This window comes from Bombina bombina, chromosome 1 (assembly GCF_027579735.1).
Source record: "Bombina bombina isolate aBomBom1 chromosome 1, aBomBom1.pri, whole genome shotgun sequence".
In the NCBI taxonomy this organism is placed as follows: Eukaryota; Metazoa; Chordata; class Amphibia; order Anura; family Bombinatoridae; genus Bombina; species Bombina bombina.
In genome coordinates, this window is record NC_069499.1 from 1,125,375,434 (window position 1) to 1,125,389,337 (window position 13,904).

Sequence of the window (13,904 nt, forward strand, 5' to 3'; positions counted from 1 at the left end):
TCATTCCAGGGCTGTCTCCTCATTTTTTTTTTTTTTTTTTTAGGAATTGTTAGGTTTTATTTAAGAAAACTATAGAAAGAAATGGAATCACAAGAACTTATTGCTGCCTTTGACAAGGTCTTTTTCTTATTTTCTTTTTATCCATTTGATGTAAGAAAGAAACAAGATACTCTCAATGCATCAGCCTTGTTCACTCAAAATATTTCACTTATGTTGTATAAATAACGCTAACACTGACAACTTATGTAATTCAACTATGCTGCAGTTCCGAATGTAATGTTGAATTTTGTTTTCTTTCCTGATTTCTCTTAATAAAAAAAATTTAAAACAAAAATCAAAAACCCAACACTAACCCCTGACGACCCACCTACAGCCCTCGAAGGCGGAATCCGTTGGGGAGCGCCCCCCCCCCCCCACACCGCCGCCGCACACTGAATCCCCAATGCAAGGGAGCCCCCCAAAATGGCGTCCCCCACATTTCCACCGGCCGATCCGACCCCTGAAATCCAAATCAGCCAACAGGATGAGAGCCACCGAAATCCCACCGGCCGCCCCAAATCAGCTAACAGAATGAGAGCCACCGAAACTCCACTGGCTGATTTGAATAGCCAACAGAATTTCAGCAGCTCCCATCCCACCGGCTGACCCGAACAGCGAACAGGACCCCAACAGCTCCCAGCCCACTGGCCAACCTGAACCCCAAAAATCAAATCAGCCAATAGGAATGCAAGGGACTCCACCCCGAAAAGGCTCCCCCGCATCGAAGACACAGTGCACGGCGGTGACCACAAGAAGAGGACACCCTGCGCTGGATGCCCCAAAGGACGAATCCGCGCCGCGCTGCGCCGCCAGGATGAAGATAGAAGACGCCACCTGGACGAAGACACAAGACGTCGCCCGGTTGGGCCAGCGCCAGGCTTTTTTTAAACTTTTTTTGGGTGGATTTTTAAAAAAAAAAAATTTAATTTAGGTTACAGCATATACAAACACAATATAAAAATAAAGAATACATCAATATACTTTGTATATAACAAAACATAGGAATAAGATAGAACTCTCCTGGTCATAAACACATCAATTTGTAAGTAAATAGCAGGTGTACTCATTATCTAACCTCTTTTATAGGTAAATCTGACTATATCCCAGTAGAATAAATGGCCACTCTTGGGCCATGACCATTAAAGATGTAGGCCAGTGGGAGTAGTAATATTCAGTTTACAGGGATGGGGGATAGAGTTATAAAACCAGAGGTGGGTTGAGCTATTGTAGAACTAGTAGAAGGGGATATGTAAAGTCACCTAAGAAACATCTTATAGTTAGCCACCTCTGTTGTAAAATGTTTACTGAGAATAATGATTTTGGAGGGTAGTTTGTGGGATATAATTTCCTTTGTTCACATAGTAAACAACATTGGGGGGGGCAGGGTTAATGGCAAGAATTAGAAATACTCACAAGCTGAGGGTAACAAGGTAAATTAGGATGTTACATGGCTGATGTCGGTTAGCTGACTTATATTTCACTGGAACTCTGAATCTCGTATTAGCTGACGGTAAAGAACATGTTTGGAGCTAAAGTAAGGGAGAGTAAATATTACTTGGTAACAATTCAGAGGTCTCAGTATAGGAGACGGTATATTGAAGAAAGAACATTAAATTAACAACCTACTACTAGGCATATGCAGTAACACAAGATGTAGATGTATTAGTCTGTTATACATATCTAATACAAAGGTAAAATAGTCAGCCAAAACATAGCAACCAGTAGACTATGGGATATAATATAAGTTGTAGTCTTATTGACCAGTTAAGAGACTATTTTATACTATAGTCAGGCGATCTTATGATTATGTATGGTTCTTTGAGTTATTTATCTTTCTCTGTCAATATAGAGGAGGGTACATTACCGCTTTGACTTTTGTTAGGAGCTGTAAGTGGCTACTAAAGGAGAAGAAGACCCAGGATGTAGATGGCATAAGCACATAGGTACCTACTGTATATACAAGAACACAACGCCTCGGCCACAGACAGTATATCCTCGCCCATGATCTATATACCCTAAGTATAGTTATGACTGGTTCCCATACCATAAAGTCCTGTCAGTCTCAAGAGTATTGTGCATTACTGCATTATATAATGGGCTGCTATAAGTATATATATATTAACCCAACCAATAAAGCCTATAATATTTTCATTTCTTCTAGGGTTATATCAAGAGTCACACAGTTAGAAAGGTAGATTGTAGCTTAGGACTTCAAATAAAAGTACATAAGGTCATGGAATTCTAACTAAAACCTATGGAATAAGACTGACTTCTCTAGAGTGTTACTCTTTTGCCAATTGGTTTCCCTTTATATCTTTTGTGTATAATCATCATCTTGCAGTTTATATCTCTGAGTAAATCGGTAGTGTATAACAGCTCCCGTACATACAGTGTTCAAATTTGACTTTAACTTGCCCTAAGCAGCCATCTTCCCCAACCAACTCTAATTCTGTTCCACTACATTTAGGCATAGATCAGACCTCATAATAAAGGCTAATTGCTCAATATGATCTTTCACAATTAGGGTATACCTTAAATAACACAAATATTGTTATACCATGCAATCCCCAATAATTAAACTAAATCAGCGAAGGTACATCAAAACCAGAACATTATTATACCTAATAAACATGGTTGGAAAACATACATAGGACTAATTAACTTGTTACCAGTAAGCCATAAATAAAACATGGTGCTAATGGTAGTTTAGAAACATTGCTAACTAACAGGAATCAGTTGAACGGCAGCTTGCTCAACTTGTGGCTGCAGCTGTCTCTGACCGGGGAACTCACCCTACTCCAACTATCTGTATAATTGCAAACCGGGGAATATTCTCAGGGCACTTTCCCTCAAATAGATTATCTGCCAGGCTAAAAAGGAGATATAGCTTATCCCCTATGCCGCGGCCACAGTACATATCCTGCTTAGCAATCACAGGAACAGGTTTTGTCCCTTCATTAATGGAGATCACTAGGCCCTTATCATCTGCTGCATCGAAGATGTGTATCATCGCAGCCAACCTTGTCTTGCTGCGTCGGTAAGCCGGTTCCTCCCATGACTCGCCCTGTACATCTGTCTGATCCTCTATCTTGTCGGGTAGACAATCCTCGGTCCACACTTGTTGATCCATCACCTCAGCCTCCTGTTCCATATCACACAGTGCACCAAAAGGTAGGGAGTTAGATGCCCGAGATCTCCACTGCCGCTTTACCTCTTGGTCATCAGCAGTGCCTACAGACTCCGTTGCCAGGTCCACTCGGTCCCCATTGGAGGGAAACCAAGGACAAAAGTAATCCGCAACTAGGGTAGAGAACTCTTTCACAAAGTCCTGCACCAATGTGTCCACAGTATGACAGACCTCTTCCATGGCGGCGGGTATAGATAAAGTGAATAGTTCCTTAGCTGTATAGAGATAAGCGATATAAAGTGCAGCTCCCTGACTTACTGCAGCAGACCAGATAGGTGGAATATGCAAGGGCTCAGATGCTAGAAATTGTAGTGCGCCATGCGACTAGGAAGATGGCTGCTCCTCAGTGGCTTCTGCCTCATCTTAGGCTTTTAAAAATGAAGCTTCTGTGGAACAGATTTGCAAGGCGGCTACCTGGTCCTATCTGCATATTTTTTCCAAAATCTACAAATTTGATACTTTTGCCTCGACTGAGGCTTCTTTTGGGAGAAAGGTTCTTGAAGCTGTGGTGCCTTCTGTTTAGAATCTCCTGCCTTGTCTCCCTCCCTGTTCATTCCGTGTCCTCTAGCTTGGGTATTGGTTCCCACTAGTAATTGGAATGACGTTGTGGACTCTCCATGTCATAGGAAAGAAACAAAATTTATGCTTACCTGATAAATGTATTTATTTCCGGACATGGAGAGTCCACGACCCCGCCCTCTTCTTAATTATAATTCGGCAGTTTTTTTGTCTAAACCTCAGGCACCTTTTTCACCCTTGTGTTTCTTCTTTTCCATTTTCCTTTGGCTGAATGACTGGGGATTATGGGTAAGGTAAGTTACACTTAACAGCTTTGCTGGGGTGCTCTTTGCCTCCTCCTGCTTGCCAGGAGTTGAATATCCCACTAGTAATTGGAATGACATCATGGACTCTCCATGTCCGGAAAGAACTTTATCAGGCAAGCATAAATTTTGTTTTTTTACACAAAAGCAAGAAGTGTTTAAAATCCTTTAAAGTGAAGGTAAACTTTGGTGAATGAAAGCATGTTTTTTAAAAAATACTATTAAAAACAGGGGCACTTTCATTAATCAAAGTTTACAAAGCAGCCGTTTTGTTAAAAAAATTACCTTTTTTTCTTTTCACTGCTACAGCAGCTTCCCCCACTTAGAGATCCTCTATTCACACGTCAGCAATAACTTCTCCTGCTTCCTCCAATCACAGCATGGCCTCAGGCAATGACTACCCTGGGGGGAAAGCTGTGATTGGAGGAAGCAGGATTAGTCATTGCTGACGTGTGAATAGAGGATCTCTAAGTGGGGGAAGCTGCTGTAGCAGTGAAAAAAAAATATATATTTTTTTTTAACAAAACGGCTGCTTTGTAAACTTTGATGAATGAAAGTGCCCCTGTTTTTAATAGTATTTTTTAAAAACAGGCTTTCATTCACCAAAGTTTATCTTCACTTTAACGCTGGATGTATTTGAGATGAATTAACCCCCTTTTTTATTCTTTTCTTCTTGCCTCTTTTATTTCACCTCATTCTGTTCATACCTCTTCTTTATATCTGTTTAACCCATTTTACTTTCACTGACTTCTCTTTGTATAAAACACATTCTCTTCCCTATATTCATATACAATTCAAATCTCCTGCCCTTATCATTGTCACCACATATAATACATACCCCTCTCTTTACATTACCATTTTTATTTGTCTCTCTCCCCTTCCATATGTTATATTCTTATATACCGAACTGCCCTCTCTACTCCTCTTTCTCTGTTTTCTACATAACTATCACTGCCTGCAGATCTAGAAACGGACATCTCTCCTACTCACCTGCAGAATAAAGCGTATGTACGCCAGTTCCAAGTTATTGACAACCAAAATCTGCTATTCGAGTTGTCCTACAAACTGGAAGCCAGTGCACAGTGACAGAAGCTCAGGGTACATGACAAGGACGGCATGGAATGAGCAGAAGATGCTACACTGGGAACATAAAATCTGATGGAACCCTAGAGCATAGGCTGCTATGCTCCCTTGGGTAAACCGTTTGTGCATTCTCTCACTGCTGAGCGTGCTTTGTAAGCAGAGCATATCATGAAATGTGGTATAAAGAGTACTATGTGCCAATGAAACTCTGACACCGTTTAAATGCAGCTGTGTTAAGATGAACTCAATAACCATAACTGCATTGCCACAGCTTGATGCAATAGAAAACTGTGGACTACACATCTGCTAGGCTTGAAGTGAATAATAAGTGGGATGTATGGCCTGCAGCAGATTTAAACCAAGCAGGGTATAAGGGAAACCGGGTATTTTTGTAAGTATATGAGATGTAAAGCCTGACTTGTGCTATTTTCATAATGTGGAAAGATATGGGTAAAGTAATTAGAAAATATATAAATATATAATAGGATTATTGTGGTTAATCCCTCAATCATCAGAAGAACCAACATTACTTAGCCCCAAAGGGTATTCTGCATTACATTCTGCCAAAAGGTTGAAGCAAAGCTATGTGTGTGTGTGTGATATAAATACTGGCTGGATCTGGCTTCATTATAAATAACCTAGCCAGTTTCCCACTGTTTTAGAACTGGACTTATGGACACACGTACACTGCAGTTTATTTATATATAAATAAAAGTGGACAAGATATATTAAAATAATAAGCTAAAAAGAGATTTTAGTACCCCAAAGTGTCTGATTATATATATATATATATATATATATATATTTATATTTAAAACAAGCCTTAGACTGGATGCATTCATATATATTTGGTATAATTTTAACTAATATGTGAGACATTGAAATAATATCTTAGGAAACTCTCAAGATATTTCCAACTCTATGTATATTAGTGTGCATATATGTACATTACAGTATAGAAATAATTGTGCACATATATATAGTATGTATGTGTGTATTGTGCATAAATACATCTAACTGCATAGGTGTTTATAAACAATTATATAAACATACATACAGTTTATGTATATGTATATATGTGTGCACAGAAGTGGATTGTGTGTGTGCGTGTGTGTATTCCTTCTTTATATTTTTAGTGTATATATAGAAAGGGAAGTTTAGTGTGTCTGAATGAACACCTTAGGGTGAAGATCTATGCTACATTTGAACGGATGTAAATAATTTGATTTGATTTTGTACTGAGACAAGATTGTGTAAATGTTTTTTTTATATCTCTGTATATTTTGGGTTTATATGGCCGGGGCAGTATATACAGCACTTAAAAAAAAGCAGATGAGCCTAGGGACCTACACTGGAACTGCAATAAAGAGAAAAGTATAAAGCCTTGGAACCATTCCTTGTAGTTTGTGTTTTGTGTGTCATGCCCATCAGTATACAAAGGTTTGTTTTGGGGTGTGGATTGATATGCATGAACTGAAGAGAAAGCCTCTTCTCCCTAAGAACCTGATTATCTCAAATTTGTCAGCATGGACAGACCTTACAGGACGATCTAAAAAAAAGCACCTACATAAATAAATACATACATGCCTACATAGTAACGAAGCTCAATAGAATACAGATTTTCACAGGAGAGAGCAAATGTGATAGGATTCAGAGCTTTACACTGATAGCAACACTTTTTTTTAAACTCCATACAAAACTGTTGTTTTCAGTGTTTTGCAAACATGTCTTTTCCCTTCACTTTAATAACCCCAATGCATGTATTATTATCATTTATTTGTAGCGCACCAACAGATTCTGCAGCGCTAATATTTTTAAACAAACTCCCGAGCCTACATTTGGTTAGATGAAAAGGAACAGGCAGTATATAATCAGATAATTCAGATATAAATTGTGAGGAAATTTCACAATTTCCTCTCAAGTAGTTTTTTTTCTGGCTGGCCTTTAAGGGCACATACCTGTCACCACTTTCCCTTGTCAAAAGCTTCTGCAGTTTCTTGCTGGAGTAAAGGCAGTTGATAACTGAATTTTCTTTCAACTCAGTGTGGTCCCTTAGTGTTTCATTAACTTCCTCAATATATTTTTGCATCACTCTAGACCACTGGTTTTTAAAACCAATCTCAGGCCTCCCTAATGGGACAGATTTTCAGGGTTACCTTGGGTGAGAGCAAGATAACCCCTTAACGACCAGCATCGTACCCTGTCCATCACTGCAGTCCTGGGTTTCTCTCTGCCACAATCTCACTCAAAATAGTGAAATTGTGCTATTTCTGCATGCCCCACAAGTGGGGCACTGCAGAAATAGATTTGCAGAGTTACCGATGCAGAGAGGGCCACTCTATGGCCCTCTCTGCATCGAAAAGCAGTGGGGCCGATAGTTGGTGGGTGGGAGCGTAAGAAGGGAGGAGGTGGGAGGCCCATCGCTTGAGGGGGCGGGAGGAGGGTGGGATCGCTACACAGCAGGGGAAAAAAAAGAGCCGGAAAGGGAGGTGAAACAAGGGAGGAGGGAGGAAGGGCAATAATGGGGATCCTATGTGGGATCCATTGAGGGAAAGGAATCTGGGAGGGGGAGGGGGTAGGGTAATGAGGCGGGCAGCTACACTTCAGACTTTTTACAAAAATCTGCCTAATTTGCAGCAAACCGGGTACTGGCAGACAGCTGCCAGTACCTAAGATGGCATCAAATAGGTAGAGAGGGCAGGGTTAGAGAGCTGTTTGGGGGGGGATCAGGCAAGTTGGGGGAATCCTACACTGCAGAAAATATTTAATATATATATATATATATATCATATATAATAAAAGGCCAAGTGTGTTTGTCCGAAGCTGTCATGCACAGTAGAGACAGCACGAGGACAAACACACCTGGCCTTTGAGTCCCTAGCTGATCTGCGGCAGAAGTGGGCGTGACCAGGTGTGAAGGGAGCGTGGCCGATGTGAAGGGGGCGCGATAGAGGGGAGAGAGATAGAGAGGGGAGTGAGATAGAGAAGGGAGACAGATAGAGAGGGGGAGAGAGACGGGGAAAGAGACAGCAAAAGGCAGGGGGAGAGAGACAGCAAAAAAGAGAGGGGAGAGAGACAGCAAAAGAGAGATGGGGAGAGAGACCGCAAAAGAGAGGCTGAGAGAGACAGCAAAAGAGGGGGGGCGCAAAAGAGAGGTGGGAGACAGCGCAAAAGAGAGGGGTGGAGAGAGAGCGCAAAAGAGAAGGGGGAGAAAGAGCGCAAAAGAGAGGGGGGAGAGAGAGCGCAAAAGAGAGGGGGGGAGAGAGCGCGCAAAAGAGATGGGGGAGAGAGAGAGCGCAAAAGAGAGGGGGAGAGAGAGCGCAAAAGAGAGGGGGAGAGAGTGCAAAAGAGAGGGGGAGAGAGAGCGCAAAAGAGAGGGGGAGAGAGAGAGCACAAAAGAGAGGGGGAGAGAGCTCAAAAGAGGGGGGGAGAGAGAGAGCTCAAAAGAGAAGGGGAGAGAGAGCAAAAGAGAGGGGGGAGAGAGAGCTCAAAAGAGAGGGGGGAGAGAGAAAGCGCAAAAGAGAGGGGGAGAGAGAGAGCCCAAAAGAGAGGGGGAGAGAGAGAGCACAAAAGAGAGGGGGAGAGAGAAAGCTCAAAAGAGAGGGGGAGAGAGAGCAAAAGAGTGAGGGGAGAGTAAGAGAGCAAAAGAGAGGGGGAGGGAGAGAGCGCAAGGGGTGGGACCGCTGTACTGCAAAAAATGGCCCGTGTGAATGAGCTTTAGGACTAGTATATATATATATATATATATATATATATAAAAGCAGCCTTTTATTTTATTTAATAAATAGTTAATCACAGCACCACTAAAGCATTCTATCCACTGTCAAAAAATAAATAAAAAATTATATATATATTTAGGGTGCAAGAGTTTAGTAAAACCTCCAATTCTACCATCTACAAATAACAAAAAAAGAACTCAGCACACCTCAATTTAGCAAAAGTGTAAATGCAATTTATTATAAAGTATCTAAATACAATTCTATAGTATGAATCCACAACTTTCAGTCCATCCACACATGCAAACCACTTTCATTCATAAAACAATCAGATTCAACACAGGCGTCCCTGGAAGAATCAGCCAAGGCTCTCAGAAAACCGCTATTTATGTCTTAGAAAGTTCATATAGATGAAAAAATGAACAGTCCCTTAGACATGCAGAACTTTCACAGTTATTTTGAATATATAATCTTTGATGCAATTTTTCAGATATAGTTGCTGTAAAAAGATTTTTTTCGATTACAAGTATATCTTCTTAGGCATGAGATTTGAATCACATTTTGAAATATGTAATCATTCCCTTGTTCAGCATACACCTTTTCATGATGAGTATAAGCACATTTATGGGTTAGTGCAGAACAAGACAAAAGCCGTTAGTTCATCCAGCATATGTATTAAACTTAATCTTGTGTTAACACTCAATATACTCCAAGGCTCTTTCCAAGTTCCCCTCTTTAAACCACACTTGCGGTTGGGTAGTATTCAGCCTGGGTATCGGTGCTTAACTATTCTAACAGTTCATGTTGTAACATATGCATAAAGTTTCTATCACTTCCCAGTATTAGAGTGTTAATGAATTATAGCATCTCTAATGTGGTAGAAGCCGTGTGTTAAATCAGCAAGTGTATCACCAATCATCTGTATTGCGTCTGTATTAGTATAGAAGCTGGCCAGTTAGAACATGCATGTTAATTAGCTTTATAATACTTGCGATTTCATATCCTTTTGAACAAATGGAGATGCCCCCGACTTTTATCCACTCGTGCGGACGGGAGAACAAACACTTGATTCGGTCTTGTATCTTTATGGAACAACGGCTCTTTTCTGTAATCTTTTTGCATCAAAGTCCTTGTATCGACAAGCGGTTCAGTGAGCTGCCTTACACTCCGACGCGCGTTTCGGGACTCCGCCCTTTTTCAAGGAGTATACGTCATCATGGAAACGGCCTCTTTTAGAAAGGCCCAAGCGTGATTCTATTGGTGCATACACACACACCTATCTAATGCGTCACCCATTCAGCTATCATATGAAACAAAAATAATGTAACTTAAAACTATTTTAAAACTAACTAAATGTGATAATCTCACTACAAGAGATTGATATTTATTGATGCAGCAACGATGCAACAAAATGACACAGTTATCGCAAACCAAACGAACATATGTAAATAAAAGTTCGTTCTTAGCCTACATGTTTTTTGTTACTTAAACATGTATAGACCCGATTACACGAATAAGGTCTCTTTATAAGGGATTCAATTCTCACTCAACTTGTTGAATATTATGCTAGATTCAATCTGCCTGTATTGTTACGAACCTAAATTAGACTCTATATCACCATTACTGTTTGCTGACTAGGTTTGTAAAGCAGAGAGAGGGGGACAAAACAAATATCTACATGGGGATTATTTTATACAGACTATCTAAATATTTGTTATTGTGTTCTAAGATCCCATTGAATATTTAGTTGCAATGGGAAAATCTTATTCATACAAAATGCCCCCAGGAAATATCTCTATTGAGGCCCCTAGGTGACAGTGTGTCCAATTTTCTTATCCATTGGGCTTCTTTCTTAAACAGTGCTTTTTGTCTATCCCCTCCTCTCCTAAAATTAGGGACATCGTCTACTATTTGAAACCGCAATTGGCTTTTATTATGGGATGCCATTGTGAAATGATGAGATACTGGAGCATCCCAGTCTGAGTTGCCTATGGCTGCTTTATGTTGTCTGACCCTGTCACGGACACATTGGGTGGTCTCTCCCACGTAGGCAAATCCACACGGACACTTAATGACATATATCACATAGCTTGAGTTGCATGTGTATGTGTTTTTAATTTCTATCTTACGTCCAGTGTGTGGATGTGTCACAATATCACCTTTTATCATGGAATTGCATTGTGCACAATTATAACAAGGGAAACAACCTTTCTTTTGTAAAGATGGAGCTGGACTTCTAGTCCCTAGATCAGCTCTAACGAGTACATCTTTCAGGTTTTTGTTTCTCTTGTATGATAAAAGGGGCGGATCTTTGAAAATTTCTGCCAATTGTGGTTCCTCTTTAAGAAGGTACCAATGTTTGTTAATACAGGTTTTAAGTTTTCTACTATGGAACCCATATTGTGTTACCAGGGGTACAGAGAATTGTTTCTTTTCCTTGAATTTAGGTTCAAGGAGAGAAGTTCTCTCAATCTGATCTACTCTTTCCAAATTTTCTTGTATTACTTGATTAGGATATCCTCTTTCCCTAAATTTACTTGCCATTTCATCTAATCTAATTTGTAATTTGTTGGAATCAGATACAATTCTTTTCGTTCTGAGTAGCTGGCTATATGGTAAGCTTCTTATGGTATTAGGAGGATGAAAGCTATCAAAGCTAAGTAAATTATTGCGGTCTGTTGCTTTTGAAAATATATCACATTCTAATCTACCTTCTTCAATATATACCATTGTGTCCAAGAAGCTAATTCTCTCTGTACTGCTTTCCATAGTAAATTTTAGATAATCTGTTTTTGAATTAAGGGTCTCTAAAAAATGTGTAAGAGTATGTTCTTCTCCTGTCCATAATAGGAATACATCGTCTATATATCTATACCAACATTTTATGTTGGTCTTAAATGGGTCCTCATTATAGACAAATTGTTCCTCAAATTTTCCTACAAAAAGATTTGCGTATGTAGGAGCTACATTAGAGCCCATCGCGGTCCCTTTGGTTTGTACATAGAAGGTGTCTTCAAACATAAAGTAACTTTCATAAAGGATTATTTTAAATAAATCAGATATCAATCTTCTTTCTGAAGGTGTAAATAACCTTTCTTTATCAATGTAATAGAAGACACCTTCCATGCCCAATTCATGAGGAATAGAAGTGTATAAATTTGAAATGTCCATAGTAACCAAAATTGCATGGGGGGGTACCCTGATCTGTTTAATTTTATTTATGAAATCAGTAGTGTCTTGTAGATAAGATCTTAGAACACAATAACAAATATTTAGATAGTCTGTATAAAATAATCCCCATGTAGATATTTGTTTTGTCCCCCTCTCTCTGCTTTACAAACCTAGTCAGCAAACAGTAATGGTGATATAGAGTCTAATTTAGGTTCATAACAATACAGGCAGATTGAATCTAGCATAATATTCAACAAGTTGAGTGAGAATTGAATCCCTTATAAAGAGACCTTATTCGTGTAATCGGGTCTATACATGTTTAAGTAACAAAAAACATGTAGGCTAAGAACGAACTTTTATTTACATATGTTCGTTTGGTTTGCGATAACTGTGTCATTTTGTTGCATCGTTGCTGCATCAATAAATATCAATCTCTTGTAGTGAGATTATCACATTTAGTTAGTTTTAAAATAGTTTTAAGTTACATTATTTTTGTTTCATATGATAGCTGAATGGGTGACGCATTAGATAGGTGTGTGTGTATGCACCAATAGAATCACGCTTGGGCCTTTCTAAAAGAGGCCGTTTCCATGATGACGTATACTCCTTGAAAAAGGGCGGAGTCCCGAAACGCGCGTCGGAGTGTAAGGCAGCTCACTGAACCGCTTGTCGATACAAGGACTTTGATGCAAAAAGATTACAGAAAAGAGCCGTTGTTCCATAAAGATACAAGACCGAATCAAGTGTTTGTTCTCCCGTCCGCACGAGTGGATAAAAGTCGGGGGCATCTCCATTTGTTCAAAAGGATATGAAATCGCAAGTATTATAAAGCTAATTAACATGCATGTTCTAACTGGCCAGCTTCTATACTAATACAGACGCAATACAGATGATTGGTGATACACTTGCTGATTTAACACACGGCTTCTACCACATTAGAGACGCTATAATTCATTAACACTCTAATACTGGGAAGGGATAGAAACTTTATGCATATGTTACAACATGAACTGTTAGAATAGTTAAGCACCGATACCCGGGCTGAATACTACCCAACCGCAAGTGTGGTTTAAAGAGGGGAACTTGGAAAGAGCCTTGGAGTATATTGAGTGTTAACACAAGATTAAGTTTAATACATATGCTGGATGAACTAACGGCTTTTGTCTTGTTCTGCACTAACCCATAAATGTGCTTATACTCATCATGAAAAGGTGTATGCTGAACAAGGGAATGATTACATATTTCAAAATGTGATTCAAATCTCATGCCTAAGAAGATATACTTGTAATCGAAAAAAATCTTTTTACAGCAACTATATCTGAAAAATTGCATCAAAGATTATATATTCAAAATAACTGTGAAAGTTCTGCATGTCTAAGGGACTGTTCATTTTTTCATCTATATAAACTTTCTAAGACATAAATAGCGGTTTTCTGAGAGCCTTGGCTGATTCTTCCAGGGACGCCTGTGTTGAATCTGATTGTTTTATGAATGAAAGTGGTTTGCATGTGTGGATGGACTGAAAGTTGTGGATTCATACTATAGAATTGTATTTAGATACTTTATAATAAATTGCATTTACACTTTTGCTAAATTGAGGTGTGCTGAGTTCTTTTTTTGTTATTAGCCTTTTATTTTAGTACTGGCAGACTTTCTTAAGATGGGGGGTGACAATTGTGGGGGGGGGTTTAGAGAGCTGTTTGAGAGGGGTCAGGGAGGGATCAGGGGTGGGATGTGTCAGGTGGGAGGCTGATCTCTACACCATGGGGCCTATTTAACAAAGGTCTGTCGGACCTGATCCGACAATGCGGATCAGGTCCGACTGACCTCACTGAATGCGGAGAGCAATACGCTCTCCGTATTCAGCAGTGCACCAGCAACTCTTGT

At 39.7% G+C, this 13,904-nt stretch overlaps 1 protein-coding gene across 1 annotated transcript in view; it reads left to right on the top strand.

Moving 5' to 3' along the window:
• RAPGEFL1 (Rap guanine nucleotide exchange factor like 1) overlaps positions 1-6,520 on the top strand; it is a 124,526-nt gene extending 118,006 nt beyond the window's left edge. Inside the window, exon 15 of the mRNA XM_053698327.1 lies at positions 5,009-6,520. Coding sequence (XP_053554302.1) covers positions 5,009-5,133 — 125 coding nt within the window. The 3' untranslated portion in view covers positions 5,134-6,520. The remainder of the gene's footprint in view (positions 1-5,008) is intronic.
• The last annotated feature ends 7,384 nt before the right edge of the window (positions 6,521-13,904 follow it).